The 27,308-nt window shown below is 41.5% G+C and overlaps 1 protein-coding gene and 1 long non-coding RNA gene across 14 annotated transcripts in view; one reads left to right on the top strand and one right to left on the bottom strand.

Annotated features, from left to right (window-relative positions):
• Nucleotides 1-2,014: 2,014 nt before the first annotated feature.
• Nucleotides 2,015-16,826, top strand: LOC109368262 (uncharacterized). The gene is made up of 4 exons (XR_014883940.1): nucleotides 2,015-2,169; nucleotides 4,662-4,715; nucleotides 5,876-5,974; nucleotides 16,015-16,826. It is a non-coding gene; the product is annotated as an uncharacterized LOC109368262 (long non-coding RNA).
• A 96-nt stretch (nucleotides 16,827-16,922) lies between these two features.
• The window catches only part of THRB (thyroid hormone receptor beta), a 169,229-nt gene continuing 158,843 nt past the window's right edge, over nucleotides 16,923-27,308 (bottom strand). For all 13 annotated transcript variants that reach the window (XM_085226354.1, XM_085226350.1, XM_085226362.1 and 10 more), the window contains 2 exons: nucleotides 23,977-24,235; nucleotides 16,923-22,451 (listed from right to left, as the gene is read on the bottom strand). In XM_085226354.1, the coding sequence (XP_085082480.1) occupies nucleotides 22,210-22,451; nucleotides 23,977-24,235 (501 nt within the window). In that variant the 3' untranslated portion in view covers nucleotides 16,923-22,209. The remainder of the gene's footprint in view (nucleotides 22,452-23,976; nucleotides 24,236-27,308) is intronic.

Genomic DNA, 27,308 nt, shown 5'->3' on the forward strand with positions numbered 1-27,308 from the left:
AGTCGAGTAGACATGCAGCACTGCAGTTGCTGGCTCATTAAAGGGATGCTGAAACCTGACTTGTTTGTCTGGCCTCTTGTCCTGTCCTGGACACCTATCTTGTCATGATATCACCCAATTAAAACTCTTATTAGCACTTCTTTTCATACTAAAGGGAAAAAAAAAAAAACAAGAAAAGGAAAAATGAGGTAGGTAGATGGCTTTGTTCTGAAATCGAAAACACTGCCATCATCCCATTTGAGAACAAACATGGATGAGAATAATGGAACGTGTAGGTTCATTCAGCTATCTGAAGCCAAGGCCAGAAGCAGATCATAGGTCAGCATAGAGAGAAATGTGACAAAGTGTAATTAACACTGAACGATGCCATAATGTCACTACTGATTGTTTGAATAGAACTTCAGAATTCAAATGAAATTGAGAGGGATTCCATGCCAGTACCCACATGGTCTCCATGTGCCCTCTGAGCCTGCTCAGCAGTCAGATCCCAGCCACAGCTGCAGGGCACCAACAGATGTCTTGGCTCTGTAGCTGCTGCCCAGGGCTGGCTTGTATTGCCATTTGTATTTCCCAATTCTGGAGAGAGAGAAGGATAACTTAAAGCCATTATGCGTGTTTTCATCTTAAGGATTGCTTGGACCACTTGAAGTCCTTGCTCATGTTAAATTGCTCTCCTCTGGGCACGTGCTTTGTCTGATCCTTGTGTTCTCCTGACACAAGGATCTTTCCTCTTCCCCTCCTTCATCAGTCTTTACTGTTTTCATATCTTCATCTACTTGCCAGGACTTGCCACAGCCTCAGATATGTGGTTTTGGTGTGGTTGTTCTTTTCAGGTCTTTAGCTCATTTTTTTAGCCATTTTCCTGTTCTGTACCTTAGAGTGGAAAGTCTGTCTCTGAGGTTTCACTTTGGTTTTCAGACTTAGACCATGTTCATTTGGTCAGGCACTGGAATGGGCTGCCCAGGAAGGTGCAGGAGTCGCTGGTCCAGGAGGTGTTCAGGATACATTTAGATGTTGTAGTGAGGGATGTGGTTTAATGGGAAACGTTGCTGGTAGGTGGATGGTTGGACTGGATGATCTTGGAGGTGTTCTCCAACCTTGGTGATTCTGTGATTCTATGGTTCCTTCCTTCCCTTTTTAATGTGCATATCCAGGGCTCTTACAACTCCAATAAGATTAATTTTTTTTTCCTCTATGCTCAATGTTGTCTCTTTTCTCCAAACTTGTACAGTATCTTCACACACACAGTCAGGTATGCATTTTCATTTCCATTTGAAATATCACATCAGGCAGTAAACATTGCTTCCTCTAAAAGGTGAGAAGAGAGATACCAAAAACTGATCTTATTGGCCATTGTGCAGCATCCCTCTGAACAGAAGTGTTCAAAGCAATGCTTTCTTCCACATCCACTCAGATAGCCTCTTGTAAGTTCAGATTCCACTGGCATTTGGTAAGTGATTTGTTCATGGTTTTGCTTTTGAATTTCATAGGCTTTTTTACATTTTCTTTTAAACCATGCTTTCCAAACACAATCTACTACAGATTTTTCCTTGTTAAAGGCCACTTTGGTCCTGCACAGGTAGTACCAAACCGGTATCATTTTTCTAATTTGATGATTTTTCCAAGGTGATGAGGACACTAGAGGCTTAGGGTGATCCAGGAGTCTTTTTTCTCCCTTGCATGGTCCCTTGTGAGACTTGCATGGTCTGGCAAGTAGGGTTGGACATTTGTCTTAGTAGCATGCACCACAATAGATGTTGCTCTTTACAAGAATATTTTAATATACGAGGCATTGCCGAGCTACTCTGGCATGACTTTGCCAGTGACCTGTTGACCTGAGATGCAGCCAGTGTAAAGTGGGCAAGTGGAGAAAAGCGGTGACTGTGCATATTCTCTCAAGCCCTTGGACAGCCTAGTTTACCAGTAGAAGTGGCCAGAGGCACAAGTCACTTCCCAACCTGTACCACCAGGTTGGTGGTATTAAACTGATTATTTTCTCTCCCCTCAGGTGCCATCTGCTGAGCTAATAGAAACCAGCTGGTTGCTGAGTTCTACAAAGGGAAGCTTACAGCAAACTGAAAGCATAGTCATTCTGGCTGTGCCCGAAGCTCAGCCTCCATCACCACTGCGAACAACAAGGCCTGAGGATGTTACAACCAACACACTGAGGTTTGTAGCAGCAGAATTATTTCTTCTCTCAAGATTTCTGCAAGGGAGCATGAGAGCAGAGTGAACATTTTAACAAGGAGATATTAAACAAGTAGCTGAACATGAAACATGATGTTTGGCAGTACAGGAAGTCTCTTTATACTTGAATTCTTTTAAATTGATATTGCTTAATCTTCTTGCGAATGCTTAATTAAGAAGATACTTTCCATATTAAAATATTTTCTCCTCCAGCTTTATTTTTATGCACTTTGTACAAATCAGGCAAATGTGGATCTTGAAAGACAATCTCTATTAAAATGCCAGACATGAAATCCTAGCTCTATGTGTTAGAGACTCCATTCAAGTAAAATTAAATTGATATCTACTCTAATCTTCTTCAGGTGTCTCCAGCTTCACCTTCAGTTGTTTCAGCTCTTATATATTGTGGAAAAATACAGGAATTATATTTTCTACAGTACACTTTTCATGGCATCAGATCAAGGGAGGTGATCCTGCCCTCTGCTCTGTGCTGGTGAGACCTCACCTGGAGAACTGTGTCCCCACTACAGAGACACGGACCTTGTTGGAGTGCATCCAGAGGAGGGCCACTAAAATGATACAGGGATGTGAGATCTCTCCTACAAGGGCAGACTGAAAGAGCTGGGGCTGCTCCAGGCAGATTTGAAAGGTCGCTACCTTTCAATATCTAAAGGGGGGCTGTAAAAAGGAAGGGGACAAATTCTTTAGCAGGGTTTTTAGCTTTTGAAATAGGATAGGCAGAAATTATTTCAGACTAAGAGATTTAGATTGTATATAAGAAAGAAACATTTCTTATGATAGGGTCAGTGAAGCACTGAAACAGGTTGCCCCAAGGTGTGATGGAGGAGTAGTCCGTAGAGATAGATATTCAAGGTCAGACTGGATGGGGCTCTGAGCAACCTGATATAGCTGTAGATGTCTCTGTCTGTTGCAAGGGAGTTAGACTAGATGACCTTTAAAGGTCCCTTCCAACTCAACTCTAGACTTCCACATTCAATTTTCTTCTGCTTAGAAAATTATGTTGTTGTATCAGGTGTCTTTGAAAAGTCCAAGTCACATCTATCAAGCATATTCTAAGTTTTTGTCTTTGAACAGTAACACCCAGCAGATGTGCTTTTTAATAAGGTATTAACCAATCTCTGCTCTTAGCTTGAAAAAAGCATTTTCCAGCTCTGTCTCTGCATTGTCCAGATGAAAAGGAAAGGGAAAAAAAGCAATTGGAAGCAACCAATATAGTCTTTGTCCTTCAGAAAGCAACTTGTAAATAGACCTGACTGAGAATTCCTCTAAACAACTGCAGTTTGGAAATTCTAGCTGCAGGCCACATCTATTTTCCTGAGTAGGTTTTCTAAATCTTTTACTTTCTAACAGCTGTTGACTATATAAATGCTAATTGCACCACTGAACAACAGTCCTCTCTTAACTGTTTGGTACATAATGAAAATAGACTGCAGAGATAAGAAAACAATCTTCAAATTTTCTGTTCTGCTCGTAACTCAATTTGAAAGGTTTATCCTTTACTGACATTAATGTATACTTTTGATAATGGGTGAAAATTACTTCACAATTACTTCAAAAGCAGTAATTATGTTTTAGAAATGATACCTAACTTCTACTTAGATTTGTTTACTTTTGTCTGGACCCATTCTCAGTAAGGAAATGATATTGTCAGACTACTGGCAGATCTCTGAAATAAAGTGAGAAGGCTCATTTCTATTACTATCAACCTCCATTTCACTTTGAAGTATTTGTCCAGCAGCATATTTGAGAATTCCTTGAAGGAAAAAAGGGAGAATTTAATGAATGACAGTAATCAATTTCAACAGCATGGAATTCTTTTACTTTTCCAGTCAGAAAAATAAGTGTACTTTACAGATCTTCTCAAATGTAAATGCAGGTCTCTAAAATCATCTAGTTGATTAATAATTACATTGGACTAGTTTTGCTAGCCAAACAGTGCTTGGTCTAACCAAAATAATAATTTTCCCAATAAACTTTGCCTCACTTACAGCTAACATGTTTTGCATTTGGCCAGCTAGCCATTAGTGGTTTCTAGCAGTGCTGATAAGGTCTTTTAGCCATTACTCAACCGTGTGCTTGACATGAATATACTGACTATGGTTAAATGAACTGTGCTTGGTTTCTTTATTTTTTGCCATCCAGAAGTCATTCCTTGTAACTAGCTCCTTTTCCTAAGTTTGCTTATCAAGATAAAATAACTTTCTATCACTTTATTTTTACTACTGCTTTTAGTGGCAGTGACAAATATTATTACAGCTCTCAAACACTCTGAGTTTTATTTCTAAACACCTATGTTCTATTTTCTAATAATCTCTTTTTTGTTTAAGCTATTAACAAATTGCACTTACTTCTACATTACTTATATCTTAAAACATTTGTATTTCTTTCTTACCATGATAACTTACATACAATCTACCTCCTCTTTATTATCTGGTACTGTTTATGTCTCCTAGAGTCATAGAATCACCAAAGTTGGTGAAAAGACCTCCAAGATCATCTAGTCACTGGTAAGTGAATCTTTCCTGCTCACGTATCCTTTACTGTAAGCAAATTCATGTTTTTGTCTATGAAGATTGATGCAATATTTTGTCTGGGTTTGTTTATCACAAGTAGGTGTATTCCTGTGGAAAAAAGTTGTTACAGTGACTGGAGTTGGAGGATTAAAAAATGCAATCTCAGCTCAGGTTTGACCTCATGTCAATGAGGCATGTGGACAGAGTTGCATCACGTGTATACGTGACGTTAGAAGAGTCAGAGCTGTGGTTCTGGGAGCATTCTAGGCACTTCTTGTTGGATCTTGTTTCTGGGTGTGGTGCTACATGTTCTTATCCAACACATTGTGTTAGAGGGCTAACTAATGGGCTTTTAAGGCAGGAGGTTGTTTTTCCCATCTAAACTAGCAGTTGGATCTGGAATACCCTATGTGATATTAGTTGCTTGCTTTGGTTGATTCCATGATCAAAGTCTTAAAATAAGAGGAACTATAATATATTTATTTGACCTTTGTAAAACAAATTGATAAACCAGTCCTTGGTAGAAAATAAATTTAAAATTCTGACTGACTTCATCAAAGGAAAACTTAAATCGCTTTGCCTTGTCAGACAATTACACCCACTGTGTTTGGTTTTGTGAAGTCATTTTTGGTCATACACGTTGATCATGCAAGGAACTGCCAGGGCAGAAGGGCAGCCATGCTCTGGTGTCCCACAGTAAGTTCTTGTTGTAGGCAGCTGGGAGGCCTTCAGAATCCCAGCTAGGATATCCAGCCATGGCTTCAGCTGCCTCATAGTCAGCCCCTGCATAGGCAACTGTGTGGTGATGACGTAAAAGCATGAAGGTAGCTCAGCTTAGTCAGAAGAGTAGATGTAACCTGTATTTCACTACTTCTATCAAAGCAAGGGGTGGGTTGAAAACTATGATGGTACAAGAAGGTGTATAGTGTGAAAATGGAGAAAAAATGCGAACATAAGGTCTGTTATGCAGAGTAGCAAATATAATACTGCAAAGTATCCTCTTTGTTCTTGTCCTTTGGATAGAAGCAGAGACTGCTTAGTGAATGGCTCACTGGGCTGTTGTGCTTTCAGCCACCTTTGGAGTTACAGAATATCATTTTAGCTCCTACTGCTAAAATTTTTGGAAATAGGCATCTTATGTTTTTCACTTTCAGTGAAATACTTCGGAATATTCAGCAATGAATCCGCACATACACCAGAGAAGCAAACAAGTGTGAGTTAACTGAAGATGAGCCAACATATGTCTTGTTAAGGTAAAATTCACGTGCTTTAAATCATCACAGCTGCATTAAATATAATACCATCTTGATGTGGAGATTTGTTTTGAAACATTTGCAATTTTTCATTGGAGTAAATAAGCAGGTAAAACTATTAATAAATACTTTGATAGATTTATGGTTGAAATTCCAGAGAATATATATACAGGAGCTATTACATAGGTTGGATACAGTTGTCTCTTCTGCTACAGACATAATTTATTATTAATACTTTAACTGGCTTAAGTAGCCACAGAAACTGCCATTTTAAGTTCAGATAAAAATCAGTAATCCCACAGCACTGTTGCAAAAACACATATACAAATTAATAACACTGATGTTGTACGTAATGGAATAGTAGGGTGTATATTACTACAAGGGTGAGCAAAGGGAGGAACTGAAGTCAGTGAAATGCACGTTAGTGTTTCTTCTGAATTCTTTCACTGAGTATATATCATTAAATCATCCATCAGTTGACCAGAGGCCTGGCTTTCGCCATCACATGGCAGCAATAAGCATAAAGCTAGAAGCAAATAAACAAAAGTTTCCCAATATCTTCAACTCAAAGCATGCCACAGACACCATCACACCCACATATACCCCACCACACACACACACGTACACATGCACTGCTTTCTGAGTCATTTTTGCCTCTCCTTTCACCTCACACACTTTGTAACTGTGTAACTGAGAGTGCAGAAACTGTGCTGTCTGTTAGCACGCATCCATGCTCATATTCTCCACTGTAAGCTAGGGACCATAACAGAAGGAACGATAGTACCTAAGGTATTAAATGCACCTGTAATGGCTTTTACATCTTTTCATCCTATTTTTGTGTGTTTGTGTTTGTGCCAGTGCGTGTCTTATGAGTGGGTTTGCAATGGTTGTCTCTGCTAGTAACTCACTGAAGAACACCTCCAAACTAAAGAAAAGGGTTTTGCTCCCTCTCTTTTGTAGCTGCCCTCACCCAAAATGATGAAAATGCAACTGATAATGATGTCAGAGGAAATTCTACTATCTGTAGTAAGATTTCCCATTAAATAGAGAATAAGCAATGTCACAAAAGCACCAAATGCCAGCATCTGATCACAGTGGTTCCAAGTCTCAGCACATCTATTTTTTTTCTTCATTTTCATACTTGTAAGAAATGTTGTGTGAGGTCTGTGAGTGGGTTTGTGAAGTGGGCTTCTAAAGCAATCTGTTTCACTGCCTCATAAAGAATGTGTCCCTGGCCTTCAGCCTCCTCACTCCTTTCTTTCAGACCACCTTTTCTCTCAAAAAGGGTTGTATACAAAATAGATGTGAGATCATCCATACTCCTGGCTGCATGTTAGGAAGCTTCTCCACTTTGTTTGAGTCTCCAAATGCACGTTCTTTCAGGTTTCTGCATGATGACCACGTAGTGTGGTCATTTCTACACTCTCCTCATGTTCTCATCACATTTCTAGAGGTATGATGGATCTTGCCCATCATCTGGAGGGCTCAGAACTTTCTGGAAAACAGTTTGCTTCTCTGAAACCCTTCTATCCCGCTGTGATTTGTTCCAGAGATATTAACTGTCGCAATACCAAACAACTTGGTCACTTTTGTAGAACAGTTTTCAGTATTGTCCAACATAAATGGAGAAAAATAAATAGTTCTCAGCCCCATAGCGCCTTCATTTATAACCTCAACCACAGCAAAATAATCTGGAGGGCATCAACTAATGGAGATGAAAGCTCTTCAACGAAATACCATCATTAGTTACTGCCTTATTACTGTGTCTAGGGTCAGATCTGTGCCGTCTTCACTCCGGGTGTAGACAAGCAATAACAGCAATTGTCACTTGGTGGAGCCAGATCACTCCGCAACTGGAATGTGCCTTAAAAATGTCTTGCAAAAAGGTCTCGAAGTCAGGATTTGCAAAGAATGGTGTGGAGAAAGAAAGCTGGATATTAGGAGACTTAAATCTTTGGAGAAATAACAATATTTTGCAATTTTCCTTTTTGTTAGTGTGGCATAGGAGAAGTGAAGGTCTTACCAGCTGAGGGAATGTTGTTTGGTTGGAAAAGGGTAGAAGTGCAGTATGGATGCGTTTGGTAATCTATGTGCAAATGTGTGAGATGCAACCAAAGCTGTCACTTCTCAGTTGTGTACTCTTTAAAGGAGTTCGGATGACTGATGCTAAACTGTGCCACCTTTTTATCAATTATGTGTCTTTAAAAACATTTGACTCTTTTTCTCGTCTCTCTCTTACCTTTTCTTAATGAGAAAGGAATAACCTAATTTATTTATGGTATTAAACAGCATCGTAAAAGGAAAAAATGAGAGGGTTCCAAATAAAGAAATAACTTCTTTATACTCTTCTGATATGAACCTTTCCTCACAGTATGTTCCTTTTCTTTGCTGTCCATATGTTTTGGGTATTTTAATTAATGAGTTGTTATTATTAGAAGCTTCTCTGGTTTCTGATTCTGTGCTTTATTTACTGTAACTGCTGTAACAGAGCTCAGGCTATTTGCATCTCTTTATCTTCAACGGGCAGGAGGATATACATTCTCTCTGCCATTTTTGTATCTTCTCATTACACAGCTTTTCCTTGTATTGAATTGCTTCAAACCAGACAGATAATGCTTGAAGGAGGGTCTGCTTTTGAGGACATGTGCTGACTGGCACTTACACAAAGTCTTACTTGTTCTTTCCATATATTTTTTAGATCCATCAGGTGTCACATGTTGGGAAAAGACTGTTAGTTTGCTCCCAAAGTACTTTTTTCAAAATATATTGAAAACAAAGGGAGAAGAGCTCTTTTTTGGTCAGTGACCCCACAAGCCAGAAGAGGCAGATTGGCTTAGCCTGATGCCAGCAACAAAATGCCCAGCATCCCAGCCCCACACTGGCTGGACTCAGCTCTCTTGCATACCTGGAAGTGGATTTCCTTCCATGACATGCTGGATCAGATTCAAGCTGAGATTTTCATGTTCTCGAAATACTGGCAAGCCTGGCACTGAGTCTGGTTGTAACAGGTCCTATCCTATTATACAAAAGGGTAAGAAATAATAGGAACTATTTACAGATTTAAAGAATGAAAGTATATTAAGGATATTATTAAATTCTACCTAAGATTTCCCAGATAGTTAATTTTATCAATTATTTCTACATAAATCCCCCTCTTCCTAGGTGAATAAAACATAATCATAAACCATATGTGATGAACAATTTAGTGTATTACTACAGGCAAAAAAACAGGACTTTTAATGTGGATTTAATGGCTTTAGCATTATGCCTGTCCAGGAAAGCACGTACATATCATGGAAGTTATACCTACATGTAAGGAATACATCACATGTAGAAAAGCAGAATAACAGAGAATAAATTGACTAAGGGAAATAAAGATGTGATTTTGCCATGTTGAGAAGGGCAGCATGGGCCCTCTAAATGCTGTGAGATAGAGTAGGGACAGGATGAAAATTGAACATTGGCCTCTACGATGGCAAAGTCAAGCTGGGAATTAATATTCTCAGCTAGCATGTTTGTAGTTTGCTCCCTCTTGATGTGTGGCTTGGGCTGAGGACGGGCTGGGACCTGGGCCTTGAGTGAGAAGAGCAGTCCCTCAGCTAGCTGTGAGAGCAGGGAAGCCCATGGAGCTAGAGCTCAAGCTAGAGATGTCTCTTATTTGACCTGGGCCTGTTTAGGCTCCCACATTTCTGAGGGAGGTGGTTGTGTCTTGGTGTCAATCTCAGTTGTAAATCTGTTGAAGTGTGCTGAGCTATGTTGCTGTATGATCCCATGAAGTGAACACAGCAGGATGTAGTACAGGAGCCTCAGACTGTCTCTGTCTCTTTTTCCTAGGTGCAGTAATAGATGAGGTCAGTGGTGCCAGGCTGTGAAGGATATTGACTTCTGAGCTCAGGTAGGCTTGTCAATGGACAGTAGAGTTCAAGCATGGCTGTATTACCTCAGCTTTCCTACTGACTTTGGGGATCTTCTAGCATCCAGGCAGGAACAAAGGATCCCTGAACACCAGTCCTCTGCTTAGCTTCAGGGATGTAGTCTGGAGAAGAGGAGGCTCAAGAATGACCTCATGGCTCTCTCAACTACGTGAAGGGAGGTTGTGGTGAGGTGAGAGTTGGCCTCTTCTCCCAGGTAACTAGTAATAGGACTAGAGGGAATGGCCTCAAGTTGTGCCAGGGAAGGTTCAGGTTGTACGTTAGGAAATAGTTCTTATCTGAGAGAGTGGTCAGGCACTGGAATGGGCTGCTAGGGGAGGTGGTGGAGTCACCAACCCTGGAGGTGTTCAAGGAACGTGTAGATGTTGTACTGAAGGACATGGTTTAGTGGGAAACATTGGTGATGGGTGGACAGTTGGACTGGATGATCTTGGAGGTACTCTCCAACCTTGGTGATTCTGTTCTATGATTCTACTCAGTTCTATTCTATGTCCAGAGAGAACACAGCAATGACTGGAGCTGTGGCAGACATTTGAGATCTGTTCCTATTTCTGGAGAGCCTGTCTGGCACTTGAAGAGTGTAATAGGACATTTTTTTGCTTTTATGGCCTGCTTTGCTATTTTTCAAGCTTCAGAGGCCATATGAAACTCAGTATTTGAGTTCCTCAGTTTAGAGCTCTTGTCATATATCAAGCTTTTTGCATAGTCACAGGATTTCAGATTTCCTCCAATGAATGGCAAAACACACATTTAGCTGGATTGCTTCACTCTTTGTTTGAAAAAATTGATCTCGCATCTTCTTTTCTGAACTTCTATTATTTTTATAACCCTCAAGTCAATATTTATCATTTTCCAATCAGTGAATCCTTTTTAAACTGAGCATTCAGGATTCCTGTGGTGTAAGAGTTTCCTGTTTTTCACTTCAGGAGTTTTCAGCTCTCCAGTCATTTTTGCTATTGGTTTGGGCAAAACTCATCTGTAAAAATGACAGCATTCCTTGCAAAACTTGTGAAAAACCAAAGACTTTGCACAGGAGGCAGAAGGGTAAGTTTGAGTAGTTAATTTCTAAATCTTGGTCAACATATATTTTGGCAAGCTCCTTGTCCTGGGATCTGCTGTAGTTTCGATTAGCTGGATTTTTCCTCATTCTGTGACTTTTGTAGTTTTGGCAAGATTTTGGGCAAAAAAGTGGCTGAAGAAAAATCTTTCAATTCCCGTCTCTTCTACAGTTTCTCTCAGAAATGTCAGGTAGTGGTCTACAGCATGTGGAGTGAGTGCTCTGTCCCTGTTCTCCTGCACAGGAGAACTGTTACTAAAACAGATCCAAGGCTTAGATCTTACTGTCGGTGATCACTTGCTTCATACAAAACTTATGCCTGATGCCCTACCTCCAGCAGGCCTGAAGGGACAGGAAAAAAATTGAAGAATTCAGTACAAACCACTCAGTATCCATTTTGGGGATGCCATGGAAGCTCAGAAGGAAGGCAACAAGCAGATTTCTCAATACAATAATATTACATCAACTTCTAAAATTAGGATCAAGCAAATTAAAGCACTGAATATGCTCTTGTGTTCAGTGCTCAACTACTTGATATTTGGTCCAAGAATAATGCAGTCCTGAGCCATCCCACAGCTTGCAACAACAGAGGTTTTCCTAATTGGTTGCGAGCTTTTGCAATAGCAAAAATCTCACCACGCTCCTCTTCACCAAGAATGTAACTTTTTGTGGTGTAACACTCATAGAGGGCAGATGTACTGTAGAGAGCTCCAGCATACTCTCAGAAGAGCCCTCACTCCAGGGAGGTGGTGCAGTCACAGTCTTTGGAGGTGTTCATGAACTGTGTAGATGTGGCACTGAGGGACACAGTCAGTGGGCATGGTGGGGATGGGCTGATAGTTGAACTAGGTGATCTTAGAGGTCTTTTCCAACCTGAATGATTCCATGATTCTGTGAGTCTATAAGACCTTGGTCCCTGGCCTCCGGTAAGGGCAAGATTACTGCTACCTGCAGAAAAAAAGAAAATGTAAAAGTTGCAGGAGCGATGGCCAACTGGTCAGTGCAGGGAAGTGTTTCCTTTAATAATTGAACAACCTGTCTGCTTGAAAACTGCCTCAACTGGGAGGGGAGAACTTTCTCTTCAATAGACACACCACAAAATAACAGCAGCTGAGAAGGACTCACCAGTGGAAGTCAAACATCTCCTGAGTCTTTTCTGAAGCCCAGAGAAAGGAAGAAAATCTTTTTTTCTTTATGTCAATAACAAAAATATTATTAGTATATTAATATTATAAATATATTAAATTATATATTAATATAATATAAAATATTAATTGGGAGGCGTAAACATGCAGAAAGTAACTGAAAAACCTGGCTTAGTTGTCCAGCCACTTGTCCCATCCCAGGCAACTCCCAGTTAAAATCCCCAATACTGTGTCCTTTCTCACCATAAATAAATAGAATTGTTAGCTTTGTTTTGGAGTTGAAACACTGTCATCATCCTTAGTTCAGGAGAAAATGTGTGGGAAAATAAAGTGTGTAGGTGCACTCAATTGCCTGAAGCCAATGCTGGAGGCAAATCAGATCAGCAAAGCTAGAAATGTGTCAAGATGTGATTAATGTTGAATGATGGCTTAATTTCATTTTTGTGCACTTTAAATAAAAGTGAAATTGAGAGGGGTCCTACCCCTATCCTGGGCACCTAAAATGAGAAGCCAGTCCCAGAAGAATGTTTGCTCAAAGGGCAATCAGGAGAGTCTTCATCTGTTTTATCAGTGTTGGCTGTTGGGATGATGGATCAGCCAGTTTGGGTTTTTAGCCCTGTGCTCCATCTGAAGTTACCATGCAAACACAGTGTCTGCAGTGAGCTCAGAGCCCTCAGCCTCTGTTGGAATGGCTTCTTCCTGTGAACTGATACTCCCTATGGGGGGTTGGCAGCACTACTCACATCTTGGAAACCCTGGTGACGGGATATCTCTGAGGAGCACAGACAAGTGGATGATGTGGAGTTTTATAACCACCATTGACTCATTTTAACCCTAGAGTCCTGATAAACAGTACTTTGTACCTGAGCTTTGCGCACAGGGTTCAGAGGCAGCAGCTTGTTCTTGTTGTCACCATTCGTTTCCTCCAGACTCATGTTAGTGATGGTGTCTCCAGCACTGTACCTGTAAGCCTGGTGAGGAGAAGTCTGCTCTGTTGCCTCTCATCTCATCTCTGGTGTCAGCATGACTTCCAGGGATGGCCCATACCTCTGGGCTATGTTTATTCTGCATCTATGCAGAGATGCTGGTAATTTCTCTGACTCAGATATCTAGCAAGAGGGTGCTGATACACTTTCTACCATCCTTGGACACTCTTGGAGCTTCTGGGCATCATGGCAGCTTCACAGGCATCCAGCACTCCTCCATGTCTGCAGTGTACCTAACATCCTCAGTATCTCAAGGCACATGTGGAGCACAGGGCCCTGTCCCCATCCATCAGCACAGTGCAGGCCAAGAGCAGCCCCTCAGTCACTCGTGTATTGGTCCTCCCTTGCTACAGGCAGTCCCACATTGACTTTGGTGGAGCAACTATGACTTGCTAAGCTGGATACCAGCTGTGCTCTGCTCTTAAGTCAGGCTGCATCTGTGTGGACATGAGCAGAAGATCTAAGGTAAATTTGGTGCCTTGAGGAGCTCAGCCATGCGTTTGATATGTATAGCTTCACAGCCAAAGTGTGTCTGGGGAGGGGGATGTGATTCACATGGAGGAAATGCCCAGACGTGTGGTAAAAAACAATCACCAGGCTTCAGCCTTGTAGGGTCTGTTGCTCATGCTCACCATTCTAGGCGTGGAATATATTTCTGTAGGAGAGCAGCAGAACACTTTCTTCTGTGTTTTGTGAAAGCAACTGATGGGACCTGCGAGCTCCCGTACATTCCAGGAGCAAGGAACAACCTTACCCTGCCCAGAACCTGGCCTCAAATGGCCTCAGGCTGCACAAGATTTGTTCTCTGACACTGCAATGCCAAAGCACTTCTGCAAAAGGTTTACCAACCCCAAAGAAAATAGGCAGAGGCAAGTTAGCATTCAGTTTAATAGAGAGGTATACTCACGCTACTGGCTGGTCAGTCTGCCAAGTTCTCGGTACTGGTGGCATCTGACTGATACAGTGTTTGCCCTGGGATTACCCCCAGCAGATACCAGCAGCAGCAGGCTGGCAAGATGTCCATTTCACCCCCTTAACACTGTGGCCATATATATCACAGCGGGAGTCTATAAAGCATCACATATCAGAATAACCAGAGTCATTCACAGAAAGCAAGGAGACTTAATTACAACTCGCAAACAAGTTACTTCTGCATGCAGAAGCTAAAGGCAGTTTACTTGTTCTTCCAAGTTAACATGAGCTCTTTTTCACAGGCTAGTCATCTGTTCAGGCTGTAATCTGTATTTTTTCCACACAGACACTCATCTATCACTCTCCACTTTGTGATTGAATGAGGCCATGCAGCGACTCAGCACAATTCACCCTCCTCAAGTGGGTCCCAGCCTGAAGTGCTCACCTGTAACTGGGTGGTGCAAAGTCAGGAGGTGAGGGCTGACCCTTCAACTTCTCCCTGCCTCACAGCTCTGCCTCATCACAGCCCCTGGCTAACGAGGCCCCGCTGCAGGCTGTGATCAAAGCCACTGCCCAAGCTGCAAAGGACTTGTCACAGATAGTCCTTTGCAGCGTGCTGAGCACTGAGCCACGGTGTGATGTTAGCTTGTTCCAGGTTCCGGAGGGAGAAAATGACAGCCTAAAGCCACTATGCATACCTTCATCCAGAGAAAGCAAACCTAGGATTGCCAGGATCACATCAAGTCATTGTGTGCGCTGAATTGCTCTCCCAGGATATGCACATTTTGTCTGATCCTTGTGCTCTCCTAACAATACTCTTCCTCTTCCTTTCCTTCATTGTCTCCACTGTCTCTAGATCTTCACTTACTTGCCAGGACTTGCTGCAGCCTTAGATATTTTGTATTGGTGTATTTTCTTTTTTTTCCTTCGGGTCTTTGGTTCCTTATTTTCCTGTTTTCCTCCACCTTAAAGTGGAGTCTGTCTCTGAGGTTTCACTTGGACATGTTTTCAGCATTAGACAAATCCTTTGGTAACCTTTAGACATACATTCAGGTATGCACAGTATGCACAGGCTCTCATTTCCATATTACCATTGCAGCCGCCAACAAAGCTTGCTGCCCTCATACTTAGTCCGGCAAAGAAAACTTCTTCCCCTTTTGCTGCTACCTCTGAGCAGGTACATATCAAAGACCCTGCAGCTACAGAGCACCTACACTTCTTTTTCCCTTTATACATTGTTTTTCTGTGGAGTTTGCAACGCTATTTTTTACTTCATTCAGGTGGATACTGCTCTGAGCTACTTTTATTCCCCATCATCCACTCACACCGTCTCTTGCAAGTTCAGATTCCACTGGCATCTGGGGTAGCACTCATTCATGGCTTTTGCTGGAGTCCTTGTCTGATGTGTTTTTTTTTTAACCTGTGTTTTCCAAGCAAAACTCACTTACAGACTGACCGCTTTCCCTGTAAAATCCACCCTGGCTCTGTACAGTAGCGCTGAACTTGCATCACCTTTCCAGGCCTGTGGTTTCCCAAAGCACCCAAAGATCAGGGTGTTGCAGTAGACTTCCGTCTTCTTTGAGGACCTCACCAATATTTCACTATTGCTTGTTCAAAGTCGGTGAATCTGCAGGCACTCTGTATGAACACTGTTAATTCTCCATCACTGATGCTATTGGGCACACCACACTGCACACATGACCATGAGGGTAAGATTCAGGTATTTAATGTTAGACTCGTAAATCCATGCTAGGAAAGCATTCGAGACATGGCCCATTTTTCAAGGGGAGAGCAGTCTCACCTGCTGCTCCCACGAGGCAGAACCTGGTGCAGCTGTGCACAGAATGGCTCAGGGTGCACAGGGTGACTCGCACCAGCCTGCTCTGGTCACACTCATTCTGGCAGTGCCCAATGCTCACCGTCAAGAACCACCTTCTATTTCGCCCTTTGCAATGATGTACACGTACTGGAGCAGATGCAGATGACAGACTTCTGCTCCTCTCCACAGACCTCAAACCACTTCTGGGTGAGCACGGCCTCCAGCACCACTGCCAACAATGAGGCCTGAAGACGTCACAGCCAACACCGTCAGGTCTGCGGCAGCAGAATTCCTTCTTCCCTCCAGCCGGCAACTGTGCTGAAGCAGATCAGTGCCTCGCTCCATGGTGGGACCGAACAGCCCACAACTTCCACATCCACTGCACAGCAACCTGCCCTCGGCTTTGGCAGCACCTCCACACTCGGGGGCCCGAAACCAGGTGCTTTAAGGGATTTAATTTAGGGAGAACATGGATTCATTGCTTTCCCCCACGCTCTTCAAGAGCCTCGGCCCTGGAAGGCAGGCCCCATTCCCACAGGCAGCAGTGCTCAGCGCCTTCCCTTCGGGACGGGCCAAGTAATCACTGTGGATCTGGGCTCCAGGCTTTGCTTTACCTGCTGAGGGAGTGAAAGACCCCTTGAGACCACACCACAAAGGAACATGAGAGTAGAGGGAAGATTTGAACGAGGAGATCTCTGACAGATAGCTGACTGAGGTACGGAAAATGTGAAGAGACAAGAAGAGTATTTCTCTTGTCACAACAGCCCCATCTAGACTGGGAACAAACACAGAAAGAAAGGGCGTTCCCTTAAAAACTGTAATTGAATGAGACATAAATCACAGCTCACCAAAGTGGGTTAGGTTTGGCCGATGTACAGAGCTGGGAAGTGAAAATCACTGGCTGGGCGCCCAAGGGAGGGGAGGAGATCGGGCACGAGATAGGCAGTGAAGGGGTGCAGACGGATAGAATGTGAGCAGGTCAGTGCCAGCACAACACCTCGCTCTGGGCCCTACTTCTGCCATGGCAGCAGTGTGAGCTGAGTGGCAGAACTGACTACACAGCCTGGAACAAAGAGAAGGAGAGACCAGGACCACCATTCAGTTATAAGCTTTTTCTTTTTTAGAATTCAAGCTTACACAGTTATCTATGCCCACTATATTCATAATTACATTTTAATATCTGCATACAAAAGCTATGTAAAAATTATTTTCTTCCCCCAAATATACAAATTTTCTCTTTAGATAGTTTAAAACATTTGTGATCACAGATTTTTAATATATTTTAGGCTGAAAAAATATTACCAATCTAGCATAACTCTTAACACTGCTTGCAAAAAAATACATCATCCAAGGTAATTTTTTTTTACTGTACTGCGTAACGTTTGCCTTACCCTCAGGGCACGAAACCGGTATAAAAAAATAAACCAAACAAGCAAAACCCACAAGCCTCATAGACAAAGTAAGGAGTCCTCCCACCTAACTTCATAAAAACAAACAAACAACCCAAACCACCCTTCTCTTCCAAAAAAAAAAAAAAGAAAAAAGAAAAAGAAAAAAGAATAACTAATCTGATGTATTCGTGAGCAAACTAAAATTGAAGAGTGCTAAGGAAGTAGGAAAAGGGAAAAAGAAATTACAGCATGTCAGCTAGTTCATGCCCTGATACTATCTTCACCAACATTAAGTGTGTAATTAAATAAAGTGTCTTTTAATGTTTTACATTGTGCTCAGTAATTTACATGAATTTAATCTACACCCCGGTGTTGATGTAGATTTACATTTGATTGTCTTGTGCATAAACAAGGTTAGCTTTTAAAGAAGGTAAACTGTGCAATGGACAGTCACAAACAACTTATTACCTGCACAATATTGCTTTTTGAAGGCGACATCAGTCAATGTGGATACACACAAATAATGCATACTCTTTGCATTTGCTAACATCTATACGACACACTAAAACTTTGTGGTAAGGCCAAACCTTTTTTTTCTTTTTTTTTTTTTTTTGTTTTGTTTTTAATTTTAAAGCAAAAATATACCGTAGTAAAAAAATGTGCTCACATTGTTTTGAGTCTTTAAGTGGAAAATAAATCTCTATCACACTAGAATAAAATTTCTCTCTATAAAATTTAAATACGGATCACTTCATCGCTATATCAAAAGGAAACGTCTGGCAATCATTTCCAGATGATCACAATAACAAGACACATCAAGAGGTCCTACTGCCTCTTCCTTTGAGAAAAGATAAACGTTCAACTCTTTCAACTGCTCTCACAGTGAGAGGAGTACGTTCCTTGGTTGTGGATTCTGATTCAGTCAATGAAAAAGGTTTAGCCTTAGGAATGCTGGCTACATCTCAAAACCATAGGACTGATTTTTATAATTTATGATTCATGCAGCAAAAAGTCAATATGACACATACAGGTTAGAGTTCCATAGCATAAAAATGCATTGCTAGCAATGACATGCTCTGCTTGTGATCAACAGCCCTGTTTTGGCAGATTTCGGATACAGCTGATCATTCTGGACAGTTTTTTTTTTCACTTTCTGATGCCTGCCTCTGAAGAAGCAAGCATTTTGCTCAAGGATGGTTTTGGATCTCAGAGGTCTAACTCTAATGCCTACATTTTGGCAGAATGTAAACAAAAATCATTATTATGCATGTTATATGTCATTATAAATATCATAACTTAACTGAGATGTCACATGAAATGAGTACCTAAATGTGTGTGTTACTCGGGGCAAAACCATGAACGATGACCATCAGGTTGATAGGAAGCATGTCTTACGCAAGACCTACGCGTAGATCACAAAGCAAAAACAAAGGGTATGTGGCACCATCAGAAACAAGACCCTGAACTGCAGTGAAAAGTGCCGTCTGTTGTTTCCCTCAGAAGGACAGGTCCTACAGACCCTGCTGACTGAGGTCTGCCACTCAGATGGTAAATCCAGCGGCTCGGTCCTACAGTGACCTGAGTCATTGCAGGATCAAGTTCAGCATTCACCAGTAAGAGACCGCAAAAGCATCCTCGCAGATTCTAGTTTTGCTCTTGTGATCATGTAAATCAGGAGTCAGACTGAGGAAGTCAATGAACACACACAGTAAGACTGGTACGAGATCAGAGGTGATTAGATATCAGACTAAGAGCTTGGTATTTTAGTCTTCTGTTAAGGAATGCTACTAATCCCCCTTGGTTAATCAAAACCAGATTCCAATGTAATCTAAAAAGCTAGAAAAGCACACTGATAATATCCTTACTGCTTAAAGGACTACTAAACTTTTTCAAGTTGGTTGCCTAATTGCCCATCTGCAATCATCTAACAGAGGATTCTCAGTTTGCTGAATCCTGATTAGCTGCAACACCAAACTGCTTCAGTATCAGGAAATCAGGCCACGAGCTTGGATGTCTAAATGCAGCTTGACATGCTTGAATTCAGACATCCACCTGTTTTGGCTGTCTTTTAAAACTTCGTAGCAGACAAATTCCTGTATGAGCAATGATTTTTACATCAGCCTGTGCAAAACGTTTGTTCTCAGCACTACCTCAAGCTGCAGTCCTGTCCAAGGTGTTGCAAGTTCCTTCATCTCTTGCTGCTTCCCCATGCCAATTCAGTAACTCTCACATTTTTTCTAACTTCTGACCTTTATTTTTTGATTAACGCAGTCCCAACACTCCCAAGCGTTCAAAAGCCAGTAGTCTGGGCCCCAGTAGTTAAAAGACAGTAAGAAGTCTGAGTATTCACTGAGTATTGACTTTGAACCTCAACATTTAGGCTGCTGTTTTTCTTTATAACCCAGAGGATGAGAAATGTTGATCTTAATGACAGACTGAACCTCTCAGGCAGCAGCGTGACTCTAAGAAACTGAGGTTCTGAGAAACACATAAAATATCATGGAGCCTGCAGTGAGGTCACTGTGAATACTACCAGGAGAAAGTGTCTTTCCTTCTCCTTGGTCTCATCTGCAGCACAGTTACAAGTTTTTACACTAACTCAAGCTCACATTTAGCAAGTAGATGAGATACTCAGGCTGGTTTCAGAAGGAACTCCATGATTCTGGGAGTACAAACCTCCAAAAGATAACTTCTTGAGAGCCATTTGGGTATAGATGCTATTTTTTTTTTTTGCTTTCCCTATATACTATCAGTGCCCTACCAAGCCACCCTCAAATCACATATCTAATACTCTTCACTTACTGCAGATGCTGCTCATCTGAGACTGTGCAGAACTGAAGACGTAAGCTTTTCTTGTTGTGTGATCTCTTGTTCCAAAGGCTAGAAGTTTCCTGATTGTTGTCCCCAAGATGTAGTGCTCTACACGGAATCTGTGTTGCTAGCACACCTTTTGAGATTGAGCAAATGGAGCCAGCCCACAACAGAGGTTCTTCAATTTCAGCAAGCATTTAAAGACTTATTTCTGAAGACCTGCCTACTTGGTACCTGCAAAAAGCCCTGAACATCCCATTGTGTTTTATATTCTAATGGAATTATGGGCTTAACTCCTAAGGAATAACATCAACACTCAACACTCACCATGGGTACATATGATATCAAAGAACAGGCACAACAAGATTCCATAACCCTGACAATAGAGCCAATAGCACTCCAAACACTTCATCAATGTTAAAGGGAAATGGAGGTGAAAAGAATGCAATCCCTGGCACAAAGATACTGTGCTCCACCTAAGTATTTTCCTGAGTACTGTGATCTTATGAGGGGACAAATATATAACATATGGGTTTGGACATGGGGCGTGAGCTTTGAAAATCAACACATCAGTTCTAACAGTGCCCACTGAGTTTCCAGGCAAATGTATCAATGAACAGCAGAGACAGAAACTGGTACAAATGAATGCACAACTCAAAAGAATGTGGGATATAAGGAAGTGCAAAACAGGTCTCTTGAGTTTCCAGGAAGAACAGAAGAATGCTTTTGATGTATCATACAAATTCAGAGAATGGTTTAATATCAAGTTTATAAAATCCAGGGACCACATCCCTGAATGGTGATGGATAACAGAAAGGAATCACTCTCTACCAATAAAGCCCTCATTACCAGCTTCAAACAGTCCAGCATCACTGAGTACTGACTTGCAGATTTTGGCAGCTGGACTTCCTATCTTTCAGTTAAGTTTCTGCTAGTGCAGTTAGTGGAAATAAATTATGTGAAGGAATCAAGTGAGGAACTAGCCAAACAGAACACATACACACACAAAGGAGGGGAGAACCTAGAACCTAGCTGATCAACGCACATACACACACAGGAGAGGGCAAGAGAAGGAATGAGAGAGAGATGATAAAAACACAGAAATATGTTTAAGACATCTGCTGAAGATTCATAATTATATATATATAAAATATTATATATACGTGCATATAAACTTTATATATATATAAAACAAAAGATTACTGCCAAGCAATACTATCTGTACTACTGGGACAAAGCTGTAGAGTCTTGAGTGTCATCAATAACACAGTTGGTTTCTGTTCCCTCTGATGGTCATCCCATACGTTTCATTCATTCACATCCCTGAATAACTCATAGGAAATATGCTATTCTGACAAACAACCTACTCCTTCAGAGTGCTGAATTTACCACAAACTCAGAAAAAGCAGACTTCCCTACTCAGGAAAAAGCATCTCAGAGAATCAAATCTCCCTCCTTCCCCCAACAGAGCTTCCGGTGAAGTTACCTGGAGTAGTAAGAACCAAACAATCTTACTTTCTGTACACATGGAAAAAAATGATTCAGTCCCTTCCCTCACTTTTGCATACACTAAATACTTGATTTATGGGGCACTGTTAAACCATATCCATTGGAACAATCCTAAGATAATGATGGGATCATGACAATGATGAAGGTCCTAGATCATAAGGGTGATCATTACAATAGAAACAACCATGAAGTCTAGAAATTTCATCTCATGAAATGGTCACTAGTACCCTGCAAAGTGAGGTAACAGCAGACAGAATTGCCAGGATCAAATTATAAATAGCTGTTTTAACTTGGAGGCTAATTTATTTTCTGCCACTTCAATTTATCTCCCATGTTTTCCAAGCAATGATGCATGTGAGCTGGTGACCACGCAAGTGCTGGTGAATGAAACTGGTCTGTTTCTATTTTCACTGTTAAGCTGTCAAAGCATTCACATCAAAGGACTGAAGAACAAATTGCAATAATCACAAGTACCAGCAGAAAGGGATGTTTTCATCCATGTGTATACAACTGCCCCCAGCAACCCCAAAGAAAAACTCAAACAAAAGCCCAACCCCATCTCAAGAATCAGAAGAGAACAAAAGAAGAACAAACAGGTGTGAGAAGAGCTGGGCAATGGAATGAAATGACAGCCAGTAGTGCGACAGGGGTGCAGAGGACCGCTCCAGTCTCTCTAATCCTCAAACACCTCCAGGAACAACGGAGGGAAGAGTTCTGTGGGGCACTCCACCTTCATGTGCAGGAAGCGGCTGGCATGGCAGGCTCCAATCATTCGCAGATCTGTCACTTTCATCAGCAGTTTTGGCCAAAAATGTGCAACATGGTGTTTTCTGTAATTAATGTAGTGTTCAAATGCCAGGAGGAAACCCTCTTGACACTTTTCTATCCTCTCGACGCAAACAAGGCCTGGGCGATCTGCAGATAGAAAGAAACAGAATTATCTTTAAAATTCATTTACTTTACAGAATATCTGATCATAAATTAGGAAAAATAGAATTATTGTAACTTTCCTTGTAAGAAAAGGAGCCAAGGAATCTGGCTCTGGCACAAACAATTTCTTTGACGCTGAGCATATTGTTTATTTGTGCCTCAGTATTATCCCTGATAAAACAAGGAGGTAATCCCTTCCTTCTTCATCCTTTGTTTCTTTTGCTGATTTAGAAGATAGCTGTTTGGGAACTGTTTCCTTGCAGTGACTGGAGCAGCATATTCTCAATCTCAGTTAAGGCTTCTATCTATACCTTACTGTAAAAAACTAATAATTAGAAAATGTCCTTGTCAGTTATATTGCAGTTCTTTCCTATCTGTTTCACCACAATCTGAGCAAGGCTTTGATCAGATTTTGATCCTAAAATAAGCATTGAAGGAATTTGTTACGGAGCACCATGGAACAACAAATGCCACAAGTTAGGCAGACTGTCTGAATTGGGTCCCATGTGAGTGCTGGAAAAGCTCCTTTCATGGGTCACTCTTCAGGAGACATTTCAGGACAGCCAATCATCTGAAATACCTTCTGAGGCTCCTAGTTATGTATCACTGTGTGTGGAACCAAAAAAATCAGAATGTTTTGACTGAGAAAGCCAAGCGCAGTGTTGTGATGAATGTGGAAACCTTTCTGTCACAGACACAGTTAATCCTTGTTAATCACTGTCTATGTACTGTTATCCAGTGCTCAATCTTCAAAATGGTCTTAAAACAAAATCCTTCTGAATCTGCCACTGCCCAAGAATGGAATTTCCTCTTTGGGCTGGCACAATCAGTAGTGCAAAGGATCAAGGGGCGAATGTGGTCACCCCTTCCCTCCTCTTATGGGCAGGATGTGACAAATGAAGCATATTTGAAAACATATTTCATCTGAGAAGGAAAGAAACTGTTTGGAAATGATATGAAATAGTCTGTGCTGCTCCTGTATGACATCACTGAGAGACCAGTTAAAATAGTCCCAGTGTAAGGCAACTCTCAAATGCCACGTAGCAAGCAGTGGTTATTTCAGTAGGAAAACAACAAAGGTTGAACTAAGCATGTGAGACTGCTGGAGATGTGTATGAACTGTACTTTTTACCCAGTGCATGACAGATTTAGAGGAGCTTAGTTGTAAGGAAAACTGTATCTAAATTACTAGTTTTTCAGTCAAGGCAAACTGGCTCTAAACCAGATCTTTCTGATTTCTGTCTGATGATCACCCCTCCCTGCTGTTAAGTCACTAAACTGAGCAAGATGTGTTACCAATGCCACTTCTATGTTTGCCTCTCTGATTTTTTTTCCTAGTACTCACCAAACTGATTTTATGATGCATCAGGATTTTGAAAGAGAATTTCATTTGCATTACTCTTGTTTAGCAATACAAGATCTAGTATGCCCTATTTCTTTTAAGAGAGATTTCTGACAAAGAATGAAGTGTTTCAAAATGGTTGGGATCCCAATATATTTCTGTTCTCACCTGATGACATGAGCAGAACAGCCTGGAGAAGGGCAACCTCGGTGTCATCCAGGTTAAATGAAGAAAGAGACATGCCCAGGTCAAAAATGGCATCAGACACTACGCCAAGACCCCCATTTTTCAGCTGGCCCCTTGTCACCGCCATCTCCCCATTTAGTGTTAAAGTCTCACTCTCGGGGTCATAGCGAACTGCTGCTCGGAGGGACATTATCTCCATACAGCAGCCTTTCAGAAGGATGATCTGGTCTTCACATGGCAGCTGCAGAAATTATAAATGGTAAAAGATGTGTTTTTCAAACTGAGATGATTTACAACTACAGTAAATCCATGATCATGAATTCACAGTGAACAACCCAGGACACTACCGAGCAAAGTACAGTCATCCTGGAAACACGTTGCTTACCAACCAGCTTACCAGCTAGTTCTTGTGCACAGCACAAAATACCAAGACTCATATTCCTGCTTTCAAAAAGTCCTGGCAGGCTAACATCCCCACATATTCTTAGGAAATCTAGTGATGACACAGTTGTAGGGAAGTGGCCCTGGGCAAGATATTCACAGCAAACCGAAGTGCAGGTGCTTAAGGAGAATTGGCTCAGCTTTCTGAAGCTCTCAATTCAGGAGATCTCTTAGTTCATGGCAACATTATAGAATTAAGTCCAGTAAACCTAAAGGACATAGCTTCCTGTTTGCAATCATTTCACAAGGTGTGGAGGATGAGGCAGACCTGTCAGTTGCCAGGTCAGTGGTAACATACATTGTCAGCTTTGTCTTGGATAAGGGTGGATCAAACTGAGATGGTTGAAATGATCATTGTTCTCAGCTTTTTACCCTTCTCTCTTCCACTCCTGAGCTCTCTCAGCTTACAGCTGAGCATAACCTGCAACTGGGGCTAGTAAAGGTATCAGCCATCCCAGTTTGATGCACTGTGAGCCATGCTTCATTTTCACCTGACCAAGATGAAGAAAGACATTTGAGAGAGTCCATCAGAATAGACTGTTTTTTAAATAAACAGAATGAAATATATATGTGTATTTATTTAAAAGACATATGCCAATCAGTGGATGTTGTGAATTCTCTGTCTATTTTAAACAACAGACAACTTACTAGGGTATGTTTAGTCTATTACAACTGATCTCCCTAGACTCTCTGTATTACTGTTGGATGGACAAAAAACCTATAGTATAGGCCCAGCTGTTATGCTGGTGCATAACTGTGATCTTCAGGGCATATAGCAAGACTCATCTCCTTCATACTTCAAAAAAAGTGGTAAGCTGTCCAAATTGGCAGATGTAGGTTCTGTTTTCTGTAAAGCATGTCTTTTCATTTACATAGATAATCCAATGATAGCAAAAGGGACAAAAAAACCCCACCAATGCTATTTTGAGATTGTCATTAAATGAACAGCAAAACATCACATACATGGAAAAGTAATTCTAATTTCTATGGATTATTATTATATCTATCTGAATTGCAATTAGAAATGGAAAAAAAAAAAAAACAACAAAACACCACAACAATAAAAAGAAACACTACAGGTTTATGTGGCAACTGTGCATTCACAAAGCAATTACACTTACTTGGTGTAAAACCACGTAGAGTGGATACCATAAAATTACCTGACATGAGTGGAAAGTCTGTTAGAGAAGAGTTGTAAGTACAAAGCCAGCCACAGTCAGCAAAGCAGTTGAATCATGCCACTATTTTTCCAGCAATGACAACTTCAACTTCAGGTGTAAAGTGTTTGATACATAAGAAAAATGACTCATCCTGTTCAGGGCAATCACTGTTTGAAATTCATATTCAGTTCAGCAGTACTGTATGGAAGGCTGCACAAACAGAGTGGCAGTCTTGCTACCAATGACAAAGCCACTGTGACTGTGGGACTGAAGTAGGAAAGGAATACAGTAAGAAAAAAGATGTCTAAGGGCAGCCATGAGAAATAAAGAAAAGGTAATGACAGAGAAAAAGTGAACATAAGAGAAAGAATCGTAGAATCATTAAGAAATGAAAAAAGGGAGAAGAAAGAAAAGGTCCTGGAAGAACTAGTTGATGTGATTACCAAGCCACTCTCTTTCATATTTGTAAAGGCATGGCTCTCAGGCGAAGTCCCCTGTGACCGGGAAAAAGGAGGCATCATTCCAATTTACAAGAAAGGGAGAAAGGAAGACCTGGGGAACTACAGGTCGATAAGCCTCATTTCTGTTCTTTGGAAGATAATGGAACAGATGGAAGGGATGTTAAAACACACGCAAGAAGAGGTGATCCAAGGCAGCCAGCACAACTTCAGCAAGGGCAGATCATGCTTGAGCAATCCGGTGGCCTTCTACAGCATAGCAACAGCATCACTGGACAAGGGAAAAGCAACTCATGTCAACTGACTGGACTTCTGCAAGGCCTCTGACATGGTCCCCACCACATCCTTATCTCTAAATTGGAGAGAGAGACAGATTTGACGCTGGGCTATTTGGTGGATAAAGAATTGGTAGTAGGACTGCAGCAAGAGAGTTGTGATCAACAGATCTGCGGTGATCATGAGGCTGATGATAAGTCCATGATGAGGGGTCCATCGTGGGACGTGTGCTATTCAACATCTTAATCAATGTTGAAGATAGTGAGATTGCGTGTACCCTCAGCGAAAGTGCTGATGAGAAAAAGCGGAGTGGTGCAGTTCACACAATGAAAAGGAAGCAACGCCACCCAAAGGGACCTGGACAGGCTCAAAAAGAGGGCCCATGTGAACCTAATGAGGCTCAATAAGGCCAAGTAAAAGGTGCTGCATATGGGTCAAGTCAATCCCAGATATATGTATAGACTGGGAGAAGAACTCACTAAGAACAGCCCTGTGGAGAAGGATTTGGGGGTCCTGGTGGATGAAAGCTGGACATAAGCTAGCAGTGTGCACCTGCAGTCTGGAAAGCTAACTGTTTTCCAGGCTGCATTAAAAGAGGGGTGGCCAGAAGGGACAGGGAGATGATTGTCCGCTTGTATTCTACCCTCATGAAGCCCCATCTGGAATACTGCCTGGGGCCCCCAACACAAGAAAGACATGGAGCTGTTGGAGAGGTTCCAGCGGAGGGCCAGGAAGATGACTAGAGGGCTGGAGCACCTCTTATAAACTCACATCAAATTCATTAAGTGCTGCTTAGTCAATCTCCTTCATAGAGATATACAGCACTCTCAGACTGAGCCTCTGTGGAAATTAAGAATTGAGATAATGTTTGAATGCTGTATAGGTCCCATGGGAGAAAGGAGTTTGGTTTTTTTTCTTTTCCTTATGAACTCAGCCCATGCAGTATTCCTTCTACGAAAAAGATATGGATTAAAAAACA

The sequence above is a fragment of the Meleagris gallopavo genome, chromosome 6 (assembly GCF_905368555.1).
Source record: "Meleagris gallopavo chromosome 6, MGAL_WU_HG_1.1, whole genome shotgun sequence".
NCBI classification, from domain to species: Eukaryota; Metazoa; Chordata; class Aves; order Galliformes; family Phasianidae; genus Meleagris; species Meleagris gallopavo.